The sequence below is a fragment of the Hydra vulgaris genome, chromosome 12, assembly GCF_038396675.1.
Source record: "Hydra vulgaris chromosome 12, alternate assembly HydraT2T_AEP".
Taxonomy (NCBI): Eukaryota; Metazoa; Cnidaria; class Hydrozoa; order Anthoathecata; family Hydridae; genus Hydra; species Hydra vulgaris.
The window spans coordinates 12,093,367-12,113,014 of NC_088931.1; the positions used below are offsets into that span (position 1 = coordinate 12,093,367).

Sequence of the window (19,648 nt, forward strand, 5' to 3'; positions counted from 1 at the left end):
GGTTTAAAAAACCTTTTTGCTAAGTCAGATAACGCATCATCTTATCATGGGAACTTCTACTTAGAAGCCCTTTGCAAAGTTTGCAAAGCAAAATAATTCTTTATTAAAAGGTATGATTACAATGAGCCGTGGAAAAGATCAATGTGACAGAGAGTCAGCAGGAGCAAAATGTGTCATAAGGAGTTTTATTGATGCTGGAAACAACTTATTGACTGCAGAAGATATTTATAAGGCTCTTCATAATGGTAATTGAATTCAAAATGCTGATGTAGCTGTAATTACAATAGACTCCAAAGCTTCTACTTTATCAGGAACAAATCTGATTCCCAACATAAACAGTTATCATTATTTTCAGTTTTTCTCTGATCACATGGAAATACACATGCTTTCAGAAAACCACACTTCTCGATCTGTGGCAAAATCTATGGTAGACAGAGAAAGACTTTCCTATGTCAACAAAAAGAACCTAAATTCGAGCCTTTATTCTTCTGATCATCTGCTATTGTCACATTCTATCATTAAACAAGGGATTGAAAACTTTACAAACATCACTGGATGGGCATTACCAAAAAGAAAAGTATTTAGATATTCTTCAAAGCAAAAAACATTGCTAATGCAGACGTTTATGGCTGGAGAAGAGCGTGGGAAGAAAATGAATCCAGAGCAAGTTCACCAGCAGCTGAGGACAATGTTAAAGCCAAGTGAATATGTGATAACTCAACAAATTTGATCATTATTCTGTAGGCAAGTAAATTAACTAAGTATATTTACAAATACCCAAAGTATGTATGATAAAAAATGTGACTTTTTCTTGGGACTTTAAAGAAACATCAGGCAATTTCCTTTATCCTTCAATTGTAATTTTTTATATGGAGTAAACAAAAAAAATTGGAAGGTTAGTAACCACTTTTTGTGAAGAGTTTAACTTAACTGGTGATGTGATTGATGAAACTGTTGATGTGAAAGATGCACCTAAAAACGAAGAAGATGATTTAAACAACGATATTCAGTTGATTGCTAAAGATTTAGCAACTGATTTTCAAATCGGTGATTGGATTGTTGTTCCATACTTTATGCAATGGTATCCTGCAATAATTCAAAATGTAAGAAGTTATAACACTATAATATTATAATTTTGTGTATTGAGATCTATTACAAAGTTATTGGTTTATAAACCATATTAACTTATTTCAAGGAATGTTTAGGAAGCAGCAATGATTAGACGTTACTTTATCTTTACCTCAACCATTAGGTCAATGATGATGATATTTATGTTTCTTGTGTGGAATATTCTGCTGCACCCGGATAGAACTGCTTCAAGTGGCCAACCAAAGAAAATATTCTCCAACATTCGTCTCTTAATGTTGTTTATAAAATTGATGCACCAACACAAACTAATCAAAGAGGAGAGTAAACAACACTCTCAAAAGACAATATTGACAACGTGGAAATTCAGATTGGCCATTAATAAACTTCTTATAATTTTATTGTAATTCTTAGAAAACTGTATTTCCCATCAATTTTAAACGGAGAAAACGTTGATCTTGAAGTTTAATGGTTCTTTCATTGATAAAGTTAAAAAAACTAGTTTTTATCAAGTACTCTTATACAGTTCTGTTATAAAAATATAATATACTAAAATTTTTAATTGCAGTGCTAATTATAAAGGCTGTTAAGAAGCCGTTACTAAGCATATATATACCGTTGCTAGGGTAATTTTCAGTTTAAAAATTGGCAAAATAAGGCTACTTCTTGGACTTCTGTAGCTTTATATCACTCGAGCACATGGATTTTTTTCAGATATTGGAAGATGCGTGTTTAAGGAAACTAAATAACTTATACTCTTCATGGCAAACCTAAGGCCACGATTGTTATGAGTAATCTATCAAAGCGCGTTGAACGCAAAAAGTGATTTTTGACAGGTTACTCCTTTCCAGGTCCTTGTATTCACATGATTTTTGTTCCATAACATCAATGTATGCTTTAGTGTCTTTCAAAAACACTTAAGAAAACTACGTTCAAGTATTGGCCTTAAGAGATATAAGAGCTCAAAGTTAGGGTAAAATTTCAAATTTTGTGATTTCGGACCATGATTTCTAGACAACCAAAAATGTAACCATGTTGAATTTTTACTTTTGCTGTAAAAATCTATCCAGATTAGCAAAAAAATTAAAAAGAAATGTTTCTGTCATATTCATGTTGCTAGAACTGCTCCTCAAAGTAGCAATTGCACACCATGCGCAAAATTTTCTCTAAATGGGCCAATATTTGGGACCCAATATCTCCGAAATAAATCAGAATTTTCGAAAAAATTTAGCAGTGGCCTGCTTTCATTGTCTTTTACAAAATATCTGAAAATGAGAACAATTACAAGACATCACTTCCAGAATTACGGCCGTGAACTTTTTAGTGAACGGACGTGTTTATTATTAAACTTAAAAATGGCTAATAAAAGTATTTCAATTACTCATTTAAAAGAAATTATAGATATTCATGAAAACACAATAATGAAGCTATTTAGCGACAGGATTGATAAACTAGAGAGTAAAATATCATTTATGCAAGAAGAAAATAAAAATTTAAAAAATGAAGTAAGTGACCTGAAAAAAAGTGTTGAATTTGTCAGTGACAAATATGAAAATTTACTATTGGAAATAGATGTTTCTAAAAAAACAGCAATGTCATCAGTATATCAACTGAACGACACAAAAATAAATATAGAAAATGATAACGTTATTAAAGATAAGTTGGCTGAACTTGAAGATAGGAGTCGCAGAAATAATTTGAGATTTAATGGTATAGAAGAAAAAGAAATTGAAACCTGGCAAGAAACTGAAAGTAAAATAAGAGAAATTTTAAAAACTAAATTGGGTTTAAATGGTAATATCGAAATTGAGAGGGTCCATAGAGTTGGAAAAAAGGTGATGGGTGTTAAAAGAATAAATAGAACTATTGTTGTAAAATTTTTAAACTATAAAGACAAAAACGCGATTTTGGATAAGTTCGTAAAGGCAAAACTCTGGAATGAAAATTTGTTTATAAATGAAGATTTTAGCGAACGTACTATGGAAATAAGAAGAAAGTTATTCGCGGAAGCAAAGGAGCTACGAAGTAAAGGAAAGTATGCTAAGGTTACTTATAACAAATTATTCACACGCGATTTTAAGTAAATTTTGTTTTTTCAATTCATAGTTATAAAATTATTTAAATTCTGAAATGGATTCAAACCAACTAAATTTTGAGTCAACTTCATTTAACTTTTTTCAAATTAATGATTTTTTACTTGATAATGAATCCGATCCTGACATAAATTATTTTAGTGAAGCAAGTGCTCTGCAAAACTGCTCTTATTTTTATAACAATGAATTGAAAGATTATCTTAATAGGGATTTTCTTAATGTTATTCATTTTAATATAAGAAGTTTAAAAAAAAACTTTGATACTTTTCATAGTAATATAGAAGAAACTTCTAATATTTTTAACATAATATGCATTACAGAGACATGGTGCAGTTCTGATGATGTTAAAAACTCAAATCTCCTCCTTCCAGGTTTTAATTTAATTTCTTTAGGGCGTAAAAATAATAAGCAAGGTGGTGGTATTCTTTTTTACGTGAATGAATACTTGCGGTTTATTAACAGGCCAGACTTAAGCATTTCTGATGGCGATAAAGAGGTTTTAAGTATTGAAATTTTAACTAAAAATGCCAAAAATATAATTTTAAGTTGTTGTTATTGCCCACCAAATGGCGTAATTGAGGATTTTAATGCCTTTTTACATAATGATATAATTAAAAAAAGTTCACATGAAAAGAAATTAAACTACATAATTGGTGATTTTAATTTAAACTGTTTTGAATACCACACTAATACTAACATTAAAAAGTTTTACAATGACATTTTCGAAATTGGAGCGATACCGTTAATAAATAAGCCTACCAGAATATCATCAACATCAGCCTCTATATTAGATAATATAATTACAACTGACGTTTTTAACTTATCTTTAAAAAAAGGTATTATTAAAAGTGACGTCTCTGATCACTTTCCCATTTTTTTCTCCATAAACACAAACATCAAAAAAATTCTACACCATAATAAACCTTTCATCAAACGTTTTTTTACGGAAGCGAATTGCTCTGCTTTTAAGAAACAATTATCTTTACTTCATTGGAAACATATAGATTCTAATGATGCTAATTTAGCTTATAATTCGTTTTTTAAAAATTTTTTTGAAATTTATGATATTAATTTTCCTAAACATAAAATACTAAAAAAAAAAATATATTTCACGTCACCATGGATTACAAAAGATCTCAGAAAAAGTTCTAAAGTTAAGCAAAAGTTGTATATAAAGTATTTAAAAACGAGAACATTAGAAAGTAAAACAATTTATAAGAATTACGCTAAAAAATTTGAAATGCAAAGAAAAAATTTAAAAAAAAGGTACTACATAAATTTACTAGAAAAATATAAAGATAATTCAAAGCAAACATGGCAAGTTTTAAGAGAAATTACAGGCAGTAAGAAATTGAAAGCTAGCTCTTTACCTAAAGCTATTAAAATTGATAATAAAATATTTGATGATCCAGGAGTGGTAGCTAATAAAATGAATGAATTCTTTACTTCAGTTAAACCAAATTTAGCAAAAAAAAATTCAAACATAAACAAAACAATAAACAGATGTAGTTTTCCTTTAATATCTTATCTAAATTCTTTTGAATTGTCTTTTGATGAATTTGATACAGCTTTTAAAATGCTAAAGTTAAATAGAGCAGTCGGTCCTGATGATATCAATGGAAACATTGCCATTGATTCATGTGATATCATAAAAAATATCCTTTTTAAAATATTTAAATGTTCAATTCAACAAGGAATTTTTCCTGATGAATTAAAAATAGCTAGAGTTTCACCAATATTTAAAGGTGGAGACTTACTTAACGTTAGTAATTACCGTCCAATATCTCTTCTCTCTGTTTTCTCAAAGATTATAGAGAGAATTCTTTATAATAAATTTTTTAATCATCTTTCTCAAAATAATATCCTATACAAAAATCAATATGGGTTTAAAAAAAAAAACTCCACTGAACACGCTATACTCCAAATAACACAATATATTACTGAATCATTTGAAAGTTCCAAATTTACTTTAGGCATTTTTATTGACTTGTCTAAAGCCTTTGATACGATAGATCATAAAATTCTTTTTAAAAAACTTAAATATTATGGAATCTCTGGCAATGTTTTGAAGCTTTTAAAAAGTTATTTAAGTAATAGAAAGCAATTTGTTCTCTATGACGTATCATCGAAATCAAACTTGTTAGATGTAACATGCGGAGTTCCTCAAGGGTCTGTCCTAGGACCTCTCCTATTTCTCATTTACATAAACGATCTTTATGAAGCATCTAATTTATGACAATTATGTTTGCTGACGACGCGAATTTTTTTCTATCTCATAGTAACATAATTACCCTATTTCAAAGTATGAACATAGAATTAATTAAAATTTCAGAATGGTTTAAATTAAATAAGCTTTCTCTTAACATTGAAAAAACAAAATGGTCTCTTTTTCATCCATACTACAAAAAACATCTTCTACCAAGTGAATTGCTTGCTCTTTTTATAGATGACGTTCAAATTAAAAGAGTAACGGCTACAAATTTTTTAGGGGTTTTTATTGATGAAAATCTGACATGGAAAAAACACATTGAAAACTTATCCTCTAAAATTTCCAAAAGTATAGGAATACTATTTAAAATAAGAAGCATGCTAAATAAACATACTTTAATTCAGCTTTACCACTCGTTTATTCATTGCCATCTAAACTATGCTAATGCGGCTTGGGGTAGTGTAAGTAAAACTAAATTAGAACCACTTTATCGCCAAGAGAAACATGTTGCACGACTTATTAATTTTAAACATCGATTTTATCATGCTAAGCCTCTTTTAAACGAAATGAATATTCTTAATATATATCAACTTAATATTTTTAATGTATTGTGTTTTATGTTTAAATGTAAGTCTCGCACATCTCCAATTTCTTTTCACAATTTATATTCTTTAAAAATTAAAAATAAATACAATTTGCGTAATGAAAATTTTATTCTTCAACCAGTTTTCAAAACTAACTTTGGTAAATTTTGTATTTCATTTAGAGGAGCATTTTTATGGAACAAAATAGTGTTAAAACTTTTTGATTTCTCTCATGAATGGAACTTTTTCTTATTTAAAAGAAAATTGAAAGAAATTCTTTTCTCAGTTGAAAACATTCTGATATATTTTTAAGTTTGTTTTGTTTTTTATTAATACTCTTAGGAAATATTTTATCGTAATTTATATATACGAAATCTTTTATCTTAACTTATATATATATATATATATATATATATATATATATATATATATATATATATATATATATATATATATATATATATATATATATATATATATACGTATATATGTATGTGTATTTGTGCGTATTATTTGTATGTGTATATATATATATTGATGTGTAAGTATATTTATTTACATGTTTGTATGTTTAAATATGTATAAATAATTATATTTGTATTTATGTGTGAATATTTGTCTATGAATTATTAAAGGATTATTTATTATTTAAAATCTGTTTAGGCGGTTCTCGATGACAAGACCTTATGATCTTCTGCGAGTATCGGCGTTCTTGTTGTAACGTTAACAAAATTGTAATTCTGACTATACGTATTTTATTCATTCTTATATTGTAAAACTTATTTTGAATAAATAAAAAGAACAAAAAAAAAAAAAAAAAAAAAATTTTGCCTAGATTTCTCAGGCAATTGCTCTTAAGTTAATTCAAAAATCAAAATAGCTACAGAAAATCGCCGCTTAAAAAATTTTAAGATCTCCTTCTATTTTTTTTAATAAATCCATTAAATAAAGTTACCATCTTTAGGCATTAATTAGTGTTCAGACCTCTGAAATAAATTTACCTAATACGTTTGCTTCGGAAAGAACGTTTGCTTCAGAAAGAACATATAAACGTAAGAGAGCCTATATACTCACAGAGCGGACATACGGAAAACAGCAGCCATGTTTTTGCCAAATTATCGCGTGACAATTGTATAACCCAATATTTTAAAGGAAAATTTGAATATTTTGTTTTTCTTAGCAGTTTTTTAATAAAATTATTTATTAAACATTATTTATTTGACAAATAAATAAATTCTTTAAAAAAAACCCGTCAAAAAACTACTTGTAGTTTATAAGTTACTTAACAAAAGTTTAGACCTGACAAAAGTTTTACAATTTTTTTTATTAATTAGTTTTAGTTGAATCTATTCTTTCAAAGCCAATGCTTGTATTATCATATCTTGCTCCCAAGTTCAAAATAATATTTTTACTTCATTTTTATTCCTTAGAGCTAAATATTACAGGTCTGAATTTTTTAAACCTGTTTTTAAGCTTTAATCAAAATTAATGAGAATTAGGATAAAAGCTGAGCTGAACTTTTAATTTTTGTATCAGTATTAACTTGTTCATCAATTGACTTTCTCTTAGAGTACAGAACTACCATTCTTTTAGGTAAAAAGTTATGCCAAAAAATGATCTGAATATTAATTCTATTTAAAAAAAAATGCAAAGTTTGTTTTATTAGCAGAAAATAAACTTCCCACATTATGCTGTTTGTATGTAGCAAGCATTGTATTTACTCTATTTTTTAAAATATTGTGATTTAAAGCAAATTAGGAAAATTCTTTAATTTTCTTCAACTCTAGAACTCGTATATATTAAAAAAATTACATTAAAATACATTATAAAATAGTAGTTTGGTCAGTATTACTCAAGATTAAACTTGATGTTTTATCCTAATCTTTGAGTAAAACAATGTGCTATTTTTTGTGTGGATTTATGGACCTTACTAAGTCAAGAAAACACAATAAAAATCGATGGTCATTATTCGGTATCGTGCACTGCACTTTGATAATGTAATGTTTTTAAGAGTTAAGCAAAACAAATAAGTTTCAAGTCATTTTTGTATTAAAAAGCTGTAGGAATTACTTGTTTTGTGAATGCACCAGTTATAAATATTTTTTTAGAAGTTTTGGGTAAATTGCAATTTCATATAAAAAGTTTTTTTTTCAAGAAGAGTATTTGGTTGTTGACAAAATAACACCAGATAGAATAAGTTTCCACCTTAGTTTTCTACTTAGGCTCAATACATATAATCGAATAGTACCTCTATAATTTCATAAAAAAAAGCTTTTGTTTCATTGTAAATTTAGTAATTTTCTATACTAAAAGCCATAGTAAGGTTTCGTGATTTCATAAGTGTAAACCATTTATCAACAATTCAGTTAAATCAAGCAGTTGTGAGTATAGAATCATTTTTTTTATTTGCAATAAATTTCAATCCACAACTTTCATTATAGTTCATTGCAATATAATACTCTTGATACTTTTGTTTTGTTAAAATGTTTTTCATCAAGATGCTAAACTTATAAGTAAACATATTTAGAATGTCAACATGTGCAGGAATGTTAATCTATAACTAGTGATAGAAGTATATATATTTTTTGAATTCCAGCTGTAATTATGAAAGGTTTGTTACATGAGAGAGATGTTCTTGTATTCTTCAATAAATGAAGTACATTTGCTAAAAAATCAATAAAACAACTTGAATCACATGGATGTTTATTTAAACTGGAAAAAGTATAACTTTAGGTGCAGCTTATGCTAAAAAATCTTCACATTAACTGGTTATTTGCACCTTTATAAACAGAACTTTCACTATAATAATATTTTACAGTTTATTTTCATCTCGTAGATATTCCTCTAAGCATAAAAACTAAGGTATGGTTAGCTTGGCTATAAATTATGGCCTTAACATTATAGTATAATGTTAAGGTAATCTAACAATTCCATAGTATGAGTTATTGACATGACATCAGTAGTTTAAGCACATTCTTTTTCATGAATTTTTATTACATTCACATCAGTTTTCATAAACTTTTACAAATATTTAACAAAAATTTAATAGCAAGTTCACTCGCAGTTGGTTTTTTTGGCAAAAACATGGCGTCAAAAGCCAAAAAAATCGAATATCCAATCAAAAACGATCACACGTATGTCCGCTCTCTGAGTATATAGGCTCTCTAAAAAACACTGTTTTTGATACCCCTCGCTCATCCAGTCCTGTTTACTTAGTTTTTGTTATGGCAACAGCGGAATGTTTTTTACTTGTAATAAAAAATTAACTTCAAAAAAAGTGATTTTTTGTGGAACGATATATAAATAAAAATACATGGTTCACAGCGATTTTTAGTTATATTTATTTTCAATTTATATTTAGATATAAACCCTCATTATTTAAGCTGAAATAATTAAGTTAAAAAAATGCTTTTAGTTTATATATTAAAAGTAGAAACTATACTTAATTTTAAGAGAAATTCCAAAACTAAAGCCACTTTAATTTATGTAAAATTTTTCTTTGTTAAAATAAAATTGTTAAACTTCCTTTACTTACTCATTGCTATACACTAGATTTTAAATGAAAACTGTAATTTTTTTAAAACAAGATTTTAAAATAAAACTATTTAAGAGTATTAATGTTCTATTATTAAATATTATAATTTGATTAAAACGAAAGATGAAGAGAAGTATAGTTTTAATAAAATAAATTTAAATAAAAATAAAGTTTTTTTTTTTACTATTTTGGAATCTCGCAAAGAGTTCAGTAACGAATTACTATGGGAGCAATTCTTTTCAGATAATTCATGCTTGATTGAAGAGACAGAAGAATAATTAATGCTTGATTTAAGTGTTGAAAAATTATACTAAAAACAAAAGCACTAAAGATAAAAATGAATTAGAAAAATTTTAGTTAAAAATATGTGGAAGTGATCATGTACAATATATAGAAGACAACCCTATTTTGTGTACAGCTCGTAAAGAATAAGTTTACGATAGATTTAGTGGTATATAAAGTGTTCTTAGTAATGTTATTTTAGAAAATAAGATTGTGTTAAAGTGAAGTGAAAAAGAGGTTAAAGTGAATTGCGACTGAAAAAAATAATGTTTAGGTAAGTTTTGTTATTTCAGAGATTAAATTGGGTCAGCCAATAAAGCAAAAAAGGTGTAAAGAGCAAGAGTATGGTTTACCTGGGATAACCTTAAGGGATTACCTCAATTTCTAACAGCAAAATATGCATTAACAAAGTTTAAATAAAATTTATACATCGCATGCATCTAGATTATCATGGTGTTGGGCAGTGATGTATAAACAATAAAGGTTGATGTCCAGTATCTAAAAAGTACATGACAATTGGACAGGAGTCTAGTATGACTTTGAAAGATGAGAAAAATAGCAATCATCTTACCAAAAATTTGGGAAAAATGATTGTATCTGTGTATCTGGTAGGGTGAATCATGAAATATAAATATGTTATAGACACAAAGATTAATTCGTTTTTAAACATGATGTTTCCAAAAGATTCCAAAACACAAAGAATAACAATATATTTTAAAAAAATATAAAGACTCTTTTGAATTTAGTGTAAATAAAAAATCTAATAAAGATGTAATACAAAAAGTACTTTCTAATTTTTTGGATTACATCATTCATCAGAAAAGAAAGTGCCGTTTTTTAAGAACATTGAGCACTGTTTTTGTAAAATACACTAATATATTTGATATATATATCGAATTTTATACTAAAATAATTTCTTACTACTTAGATATATATTTTACGTAATAGTTTTCAAAAATTTGATGGGTTCAAGTAGTAGTATACAAAAGAGAAATATTTTCAATAAAGATTCATGTTCTGTATCTAAAAGTCAAGTCAGACAGTTTTTTGAAAATGAGTTTGCAGAAAAATTTTTATTAAAAGATAAATCCAAACAAGTCCACAATAACAATAAAAAAACGAGTTTTGTAACTTCAGAAGAACAAGATACAGATGTATTATCTCAGGTAATTTTTCTTTAGTTTTATTTATACTTACTATATGCTGCTAAAACAAGACTACTTATTTAAGATTACTTATCACACAAATTACTATTATAACCACACATATAAAATACAAGTCCTAATATAAAGTAAATATCTGAAGGTACAGCATATCAATCTAAACAATGATGAAAATAGTAATGGTAATAATGAATGATATCAATTGTATAATAATAATACTAATAGTAGGGATTAATTATATAATTAAGTTCTATTTATTATATGATTAAGTTCTATCATTATTATAATAATAATAGTAAAAGTAAGAACAGTAATAAAATAAATATATATTAAAGCTATGTATATATATACCCTTTTAACATTTTAAACTTGTGTTATGCCTCAATTGGTTACAATTGGTAACAAGGTTACATTCTCTTATTTTTAATCAAATATTAATTTAATAAACTTGATTATGCAGTAAATATTTTTTTATTAATGACATATTGCTATTTATCTTGTTTTATTTTATTTTGTAAAGTAGCTTCGTCTTGTAGGTTTCATTCTCTTATTAGATGAAGCTACTTTATAAAATAAAATGAAACAAGATAAATAGCAATATGTCATTAATAAAAAAGTAATTACTGCATTATCAAGTTTATTAATTTAATATTTAATTAAAAATAAGAGAATGTAACCTACAATTGGTTACTTAGTCACAAAAATAAAGTTTCAATTTGCAACGCTATGCCTCAACTAGTTACCTTTTTAAAACCCGAATGGTTTACAAAAATGTAACAAATTGAGATGTAGTGTAACATAAAAAAAAAGAGATTTTAATTAAGTCTCAAGTAAAGATTTTTTTACATTAGTTCATGTCTCAATCTAAGTCTCAATTTTTAAATGGTCTCTCTACATATAGAGTAGCCTCAATTGGCTACTTATATATATAAGGAGTAACCAATTGCAATATTACTTCTCAAAGTGATTGCAATATTATCTCAGATGCAATATAATGTCTCAAATTTTAACGTCTCAAATGCAATATAACGTCTCAAATATTTGTGATATTATGTCTCAATTGTTGAGACATAATATATGCATTTTTCAAAATTGTCTAGAAGAGAAAGAGCATTATTAGAAGAACCAGCCCAACAGTATTCCATACAGGAAAAAAATAAGAAATTTGTAAAGGTAAAGAATAGAATCACGGTTAAGAAAATGGTGAACGCAATAAAGAAAAGCAACCTTAGAAGATGTTAACTTAGCAATCAATTGTATATATGGTTCCCATGAAAGGTCATTAGTGAACGATAATCTAAGAAGATGTAAAGAAGAGAACTCAGTGAGAGGGTAGCTATTCATCATATATAGAAATATTGACAGTATTGCAATAGTTGCTTGTAGTAAATAACTGAGTTTTTTTGGAGTTAAAGTTCACAAGACTAAATTTACTTGATTTAAAACTGACAAGAAAGAATCTTCAAATACCTGCTTGGATCTACGAGGTTATGTAGGAGGGACATAATCTGCGGAGAGAGAAAAGATATCAGCCCAAAGGCAGTCTTGAGAAAATCATGAAAATAATCCCAGTCTGCTTTAGGGTAGTAGTAAGTAGTTCGATGATAGAGTGAGTCCAAAGAAGAAATATGAGAGGAAAGATTTATAAAGATAATTGCATGGCAGAACCACTTAAAAGAGAAAAAGAAGAAACTGACAAGTCAAGACACAACTAAAGAGACAAGACACAGATCAAGGAGTGAAGGTAAGTGATTAGGGTTGTCTGGAAAATGAGTTGCAAAGTTAACTATCTGAGTAAGAGATTAAGAAATGCAGAAGTTATGGGCTTTAGTGCCAGCAGGGTTAGTGGTGTTAGAGCCAAGCCATCCAGTGTGATGAGCATCAAAGTCACCAAAAACAACAATATTGGCAAAGGGGTAAAGGGAAAAGACATGGTCAATATGATCAGAAATTATGTAATTTTAGATGAATATCTTTTAGATGTACATTTAAAGGTGTGCAGTCTTGAGAAGAAGGAGAGTGATAATAAACAATGAGAAAGGTGATAGAGTGAAGAGGTACATAAAAAAATGGTCAAAAGATTTAAACCTGACTTTATGACAAATAGGTAAATTGATGCGTAAGTATACCCCCAAGGCAAGTATGTGGCTATTGATAGTGACATTAAAAGCATTAACAGGGACACTATCCATGCACAAACATGGCGCTGTTAATACTCTGATATTTTGCATCTGTTAATGGAATCAGCCTCTCTGAGAGCTACCACAGAGTTTGGGAAACCTTACTACCAGCTGGTCTCAGAACCATTAAACTGAGTTTTAAACCTGTTTTATAGCATTCATTATCCTAGGCAGGAAACAATGTAACACAGATTTACATCTATGCCAGCCTAATAGATGAAGAAGGGGTTTGAGATTGGTCAACAGAATTATTCTGCTTACCCCTAAAGTCTTTGCCTAGGAGGCCTCCTACAAAACATTAGCTGGATGCAGTTAACATCTGCCTAAGATTAGTATTTTTATCGAGACATAATCTCTTTTACTTAACCAAGAGTCCCAAGCTAGGTGATTTTTAAGTCGGAGTTAGTTTTTCCTTGCCTTTGCCTGAAAAAGAACACTCTACAAGGCAGCAGGGCATGGGACAGGTGGTACTGGGTTACATAATACCAGTAGCAGGGTGATCATAATGATCCTGAACCTGACCTGGAGCAATTAAAAGGAGCTACTTCCTGCAAACAGCACTTCAAAGCATTGAGCATGATATTTTGGAAATGCATTAGGAAAAATATTGCACCCAACAAAATACTAGAGATAAAGGTGAACGTAAATTTAATAGTTGGAGTGTCTAGTTATTTAATGAGCTCACACTGCATTAAAACAGATTTAAACATTTAAAAAGAACATTTAATTATTTAAACAGAACACATACATACATAAAGTAGCTTATAAGTGAGTAAACACTCCACCAGAGGTTCAGACAGAACATAAACATACATACAAACATAACCAGACAAAACACAAACATACAAACAGCAACTTATGGGTGATTCAACACTGCGCTAGAGGTTCAGACAGAACACAAACATACAGAAAGCAACTTACGGGCAAGTCAACACCACGCCATATATATATATATATATATATATATATATATATATATATATATATATATATATATATATATATATATATATTTATATACAACACATTTTTTTTTATACTTATAAAAAAAAAAGTTTTGTTATCATTTTCTTTCTTTTGTGTCATGTTGAAGGCTTTCAATAAACTCTGGCATCTTGTTTATAAGCATGTGTAATATGGTGAGTCGGGAAAAGTTTTTAAAGTTATTGAACTATTCCTTTTTTAAAGTGGCATAAAATTTATCCTTAATAAATAACACTCTTCTTCATTTGTTCTACTGTAAGCTCTTTGTTGTTCCTTGTCTATTTTCTGATGAATTATATACTCAGTTTTGACAAGAAGTCATAACTTTTTAATTGCTTTGAACAGGCAGCTGCTCTTGAATTTAATGTCTCTTTTATGACAGCTTGGGGCTTGCAATGGCTTGTTAATTTTAAATCCAACAAAACACAGTTATTCACTTAACTTGTAATTATTGCATTATTGTTGATATTACTTTATTTATGAATGGTAACACTCTTTCCAAGTCCTCTGCTTTACTTGTCATTAAAAAAAATATATTCATAAAAAAGGCCCAAAATTAGTTCTATTTAAAAAAAGCTCATAAAAATATAAGTGTTTATTATCATTTACAAAATTTTTCAATACTATTTTTATCAGTTTTTTTTCTATAAAGTATTGGTATGCAAGTATACTGGTATTGCAATCCCTATCATAAGTAGGGTTATAAGATCCTATTATAAGTTATAAATAAGGTCCTATCATAAGTTAAAAGTTTATTCCCAGGAAATAATTTTTAAATATACTTGTTATACGGGTATATATATATACTATTTATCTGGACCTGTAAAATATGGGATTAAGTCTATTCCTCAAGGATAATTTTTATACTTATACTTTAACTAATTTGGGGTGTGTTGATACAGTAGGTGTTACACAAAAACAATGCATAATTAACACACAAAATAAAAGTGTCAGTAGGAACAAATATGAAAACACAGTTGCAACAGAATTCAGTTGTCAATACAAACTGAACATGTTTTAGATGCTCTAAACTAAAAATTTTTCTGTTTTCTTTGAGTGCATTTTATTTAGAATTAAATACTGTGTAAAATGTTGTTTAGTAAGCACAGATCTTTATTAATTTGTGAATAGTTTTTTATTTTAATGAATGTTTAGTACTTTAACCTCATTTTATTATTTTTTTTTTTACACATTGGGGCACATTGATACATATTGATATGGGGCACATTGACTTGAATCAATAAATTACGTATCTTAAGACCTAAATACATATCAATAAAAGATGAAGCAACTTTAAAAAAATAAACAAATAAAATGCGCAAAGGATCTTAAAAATGCTCAAAATTTGTTAAATTTTTGAAAATTGTTTTTGTTGGTATAATCACAAATCTCTCTAAGAAGTCCATCAGTCTAACTTTTAAACCTATAATTATGGATTCAAACTCTTCTTCAAAAGAAGTTGAATTGGCAGAAACTGTATTTTGATGTAATATTGTAATGTAAAAAAATTGTAAAAAAAATATTAAACAATATTTAGTTTGGTAGCTTGTATCAATCTACCTTGTGATAGGGGCAGTTTGATACAAATTACATTTTTTTATTAAATGGATCCCAAAAATTTTTCTCATAAGTCTTAGCTGTAGTTTGTTTCAATTAAGATTTATTATAATTATTTAGACTATTATATGCATTGATATGAGCTGTTTATTAATTATATGTTTATTAATTATAGCTGTAGATATAAGCTTCACATAATTCTTCAAAAATATTAGAGCTTTACAAATTTGGACGAAGTTAGGGTTTTGGCTGTTTGTAGTGAAGTCCTTTTTTACTGCAATATGGAGCAGGCATAAATTGCGGGGTAAAGCATAAATGTTGATGATGTTTATCTGATGGGATAAACTAGGTATTGGTGCTGAGCCTCTTCGAAACGCCAGTAATAATAAACGTGATTCTGAAGAGAAGTTTATTATCATTACATAAATTATGGTTACACAAAAGCGATAATGTTTTTTCTTCATCTTATACCTCCTATCATTTTATATTTGTTCATTTTAAATATTGATATACCTATTGATATGTATACGAGTTTTAAAGTAAGTTAAACTTTTGTATTTAATGAAGATTTATGGTTAATTGTGTATCCTGTTTTGCTGTAGGTGTACTTTAACAATAAAATTACTGTTGACTATGATTTATGTGTAAGCTTTTTCTTCTTAAAATAATTCTGTATTTATTCTGAAAATCTGTCCCTTTATCTTTGTTTGTATCTTTTATCTTTAAAATCTGTCCGTTTATCTTTGTTTGTACTTATCCTACTTTATATAAAAAGTTTTTTCAATAGAAATGTTTCATATTTCTCTGTGTGAGTCTTCATTGCTCAGTCTAATTTAAACACCACAGATTAACTGCACCAAATATAACAAAAATAATTACTTAGACAAAAATATACATTGATATGAGATGTGATATGCGTTTATTATTTATAGCTGTAGATATAAGTTTACTTTTATGTGTACAAAACATTTATTTCAATTTTAAAGGATAAAATCTGTTTGTTGAGTGAATTGTTTATGAACATGTGTTCTTCAATCAACACTGATGGTGTCTTTTATTGCGGAGAAGTAAGTATAGCTGCTAAATATGTACCAGAAGAAAGTATCTTGCAACTGAAAGTTATACAAGCAAAGAGACTTTTAAAGAGAGATAGAATCCAGCTACCAGATCCTATTGTGGTTGTTAATATGTTTTTAGTTAGGTTTGACATTTATATTTTGATAAATATTTTTTAATAACATAAAACAAAATTCATTTTTAGTTAGGCTTCACATTTATATTTTGATAAATATTTTTTAATAAAATAAAACAAAATTCATTAAAAAAAAAATACATTAAATCATAAATGGCATGGCTGATAAAAATTTAAAAAAAAAACTTTTCTATGTATTATCTTTTTAATGGACAAGAGAATTTGTTGCTCTGAAAATATTATTGCCTGAAAATCTGGTTTGATTTAATAGATAATTGATTGATATAACTGGATGCTCAATATATTACATTCTTTAATGCTGGAAGTTTTAATTTTATAGTAATCCAACAGAATTAGTTACACAAAAGACAACAGTTAAGTTTCAGACATGTGATCCTCTCTTTCAAGAGTTATTAACCTTTTCATTGTATGAGAATGATATTGCTAATGCACAACTGCATATTGTTTTAAAAGATAATGGTTTATTGAAAGCAGATTGTTGTCTTGGAGAAATAAAGTTGAATCTCAGCAAACTAGATTTTCATAATGGTCAAACAATGTGGCTCCAATTAATCCCAAAGGTTTACATTACTTTGTAGCTATAATATTTTATTAACTTATTTCTTTGTTTTTAAACAATTTCATTCTTGACAAGTTTGTTATAATCAAAAATATATATGTATTATATTTATATATAGCAGGCCTTGGCGTAAAACATGTAAACACACACATATATATACACATATATACAATGCTTGAATGGAGAAAAAAAAGTGACTGGATGGTATTCTACAGTTTAAAAATACCATCCCACCTAATCATTGCTGTATATAGAGATTTATAAAAAGGTGGCGAGATGATTTATACTTTATAAAAAAGTGACGGGATGGCATCCTGCTGCATCCTGCCTCACTTTGAGTGCTGTATGTATATATATATATATATATATATATATATATATATATATATATATATATATATATATATATATATATATATATATATATATATATATATATATATATATATATACACATATATACAGTGCTTCCAGAAAGTATTAGCGCACTCATATTTTTTTTACCTAAGGGAACTTCAAATGAGTGTAATTCGAAAGCAGTAAAAGGCTGATTGATAATTTTTTTTTAACTTATTCATAAAATAAAGCAGAAATACTAATTGTCAAATATATAAAGGATATTTCTTTATTATTATCTTGAACTTAATTAGAACACAACAAGAGTGATAAAAACAATATTAAAAAAGTGTGCAAAAGTATTAGCGCACTTACAGTTTTTCAAAGATGGTAAGAAAGTTTAATATTTTATGTGACCACCTTTGTTTTTAAGGCATGCTAAGACTCTGCGCGGCATAGAATCTATAAGTTTTCTGATTAATTTTTGTGGCAGGGTATTCCACAACTCTTGCATCTGCGTTTTGAACTGCACCAAGTTAGTGGGCTTGCTTTTTTGTAATTTGCAGTCCACACAACTCCAAAGATTCTCAATAGGATTTAAATCAGGTGAGCGAGCGGGCCAAGGCATTAGATTAAACCATTTTTTTTCCATGTATTGCTTTATTGAGCGTGCTGTGTGGCAAGGAGCGTTATCTTGTTGAAATTGCCAGGTGGAGTTTGCCTTGAAAACGTCCATTGATGGCTTTAAATAACCTTCTAATATCTCTCTATATCAATGTATATTAAGGCGATCAGTGTAAAGATACGCCAGTCCATTGCTAGATCTAGCAATGCAGCCCCAAATGCTAATTGAACCTCCTCCTCTTTGAACTCTTGACATAAAAAAACGAGGATTATATTTTTCGTTTTGTATCTCCTCACGACAACCCTTTTCTTGCGATTAATAAGTTCCAATTTTGACTTGTCCGAGAAAACCACCTTTCTTCATTGCTCTACAGTCCATGCAGCTCTCTCTTTGCACCATTTTCTTTGCTTGTGACGGTCTTTGATACTTAATAGTGGCTTCTTTGTTGCAAGGTATGATTTGAGAAATTTTTTCTTCAAAAGCTTGCTAATTGTTGATCGGCTTACTTGATGTGCACCCAACGCTGTATTCAGGTCTGAGGCAATTTCGGCTATGTTAATGTTTGGGTTGCGTCTAGCAAGCATAATTGCTTTATTTTTGTCCCTTTCTGACATTTTTTTGGGACGACCAGAGCGACTTTTGTCTTTGACTGTTCCAAACTCATTATAGTTTTTGAGCATTGTTCTAACGCTGCATTCACTGATTTCAAGTTGACGTCCGATTTCTTGATTGCTTAGACCACTTTTGTTCAGGCCAATAACTTGCCACATTGTTTCAATTGTTATGCTCCTTAAACCCATATTTTTGTTGTTGCAATTTTGAAGTATTAACTAACTGTATTTCATATGATATTTCCGCCACTTCAATTTATTGTTCTTACATTTTTTATTGACTATTATTAATCAGCAGAGAGTTTTTAATAAAAATTAACCAAAAAAGTTTTTCTCAAATGAATTAAACGAGTGTGCTAATACATTTTAAATGAGTGCGCTAATACTTTTGCACACTTTATTTCAGGCATTTTTCCGAGTAATCATTAAACTTCTAATGAACTCATAAAATAAACAAGCAGGTTGACAATATTTGACATTATAATTAAATTTAATTGGTTTTACCTTTCATTTAAAAAAAAAACTAGTTCAAAATTAAAATTACTTTACAATTTATACTGATTTGAAGTTGTCTATAATAAAAATTTTAAAAATGTTGTTTTTAAAAAATCTCAATGTATTTTTTAACAAT

General features: G+C 28.0%; 3 protein-coding genes across 3 annotated transcripts in view; all 3 read left to right on the forward strand.

The window, feature by feature from the left end:
* The first annotated feature begins 2,441 nt into the window (after positions 1-2,441).
* On the forward strand, positions 2,442-3,170 carry LOC136087956 (uncharacterized). The gene has a single exon (XM_065811588.1). It carries the CDS (start codon positions 2,442-2,444, stop codon positions 3,168-3,170), a length of 729 nt encoding a protein of 242 aa, XP_065667660.1.
* A 46-nt stretch (positions 3,171-3,216) lies between these two features.
* LOC136087957 (uncharacterized) lies at positions 3,217-9,359 on the forward strand. Its single transcript, XM_065811589.1, has 3 exons — positions 3,217-4,015; positions 4,466-4,945; positions 9,334-9,359. The coding sequence occupies exons 1-3, from the start codon at positions 3,217-3,219 to the stop codon at positions 9,357-9,359; spliced, it is 1,305 nt and encodes a 434-aa protein (XP_065667661.1).
* Positions 9,360-10,693: 1,334 nt separating this feature from the next.
* The window catches only part of LOC101239858 (synaptotagmin-9), a 39,654-nt gene continuing 30,699 nt past the window's right edge, over positions 10,694-19,648 (forward strand). The window contains exons 1-3 of the mRNA XM_065812189.1: positions 10,694-10,955; positions 16,660-16,874; positions 17,206-17,446. Of these exons, the coding sequence (XP_065668261.1) occupies positions 10,752-10,955; positions 16,660-16,874; positions 17,206-17,446 (660 nt within the window). The 5' untranslated portion in view covers positions 10,694-10,751. The remainder of the gene's footprint in view (positions 10,956-16,659; positions 16,875-17,205; positions 17,447-19,648) is intronic.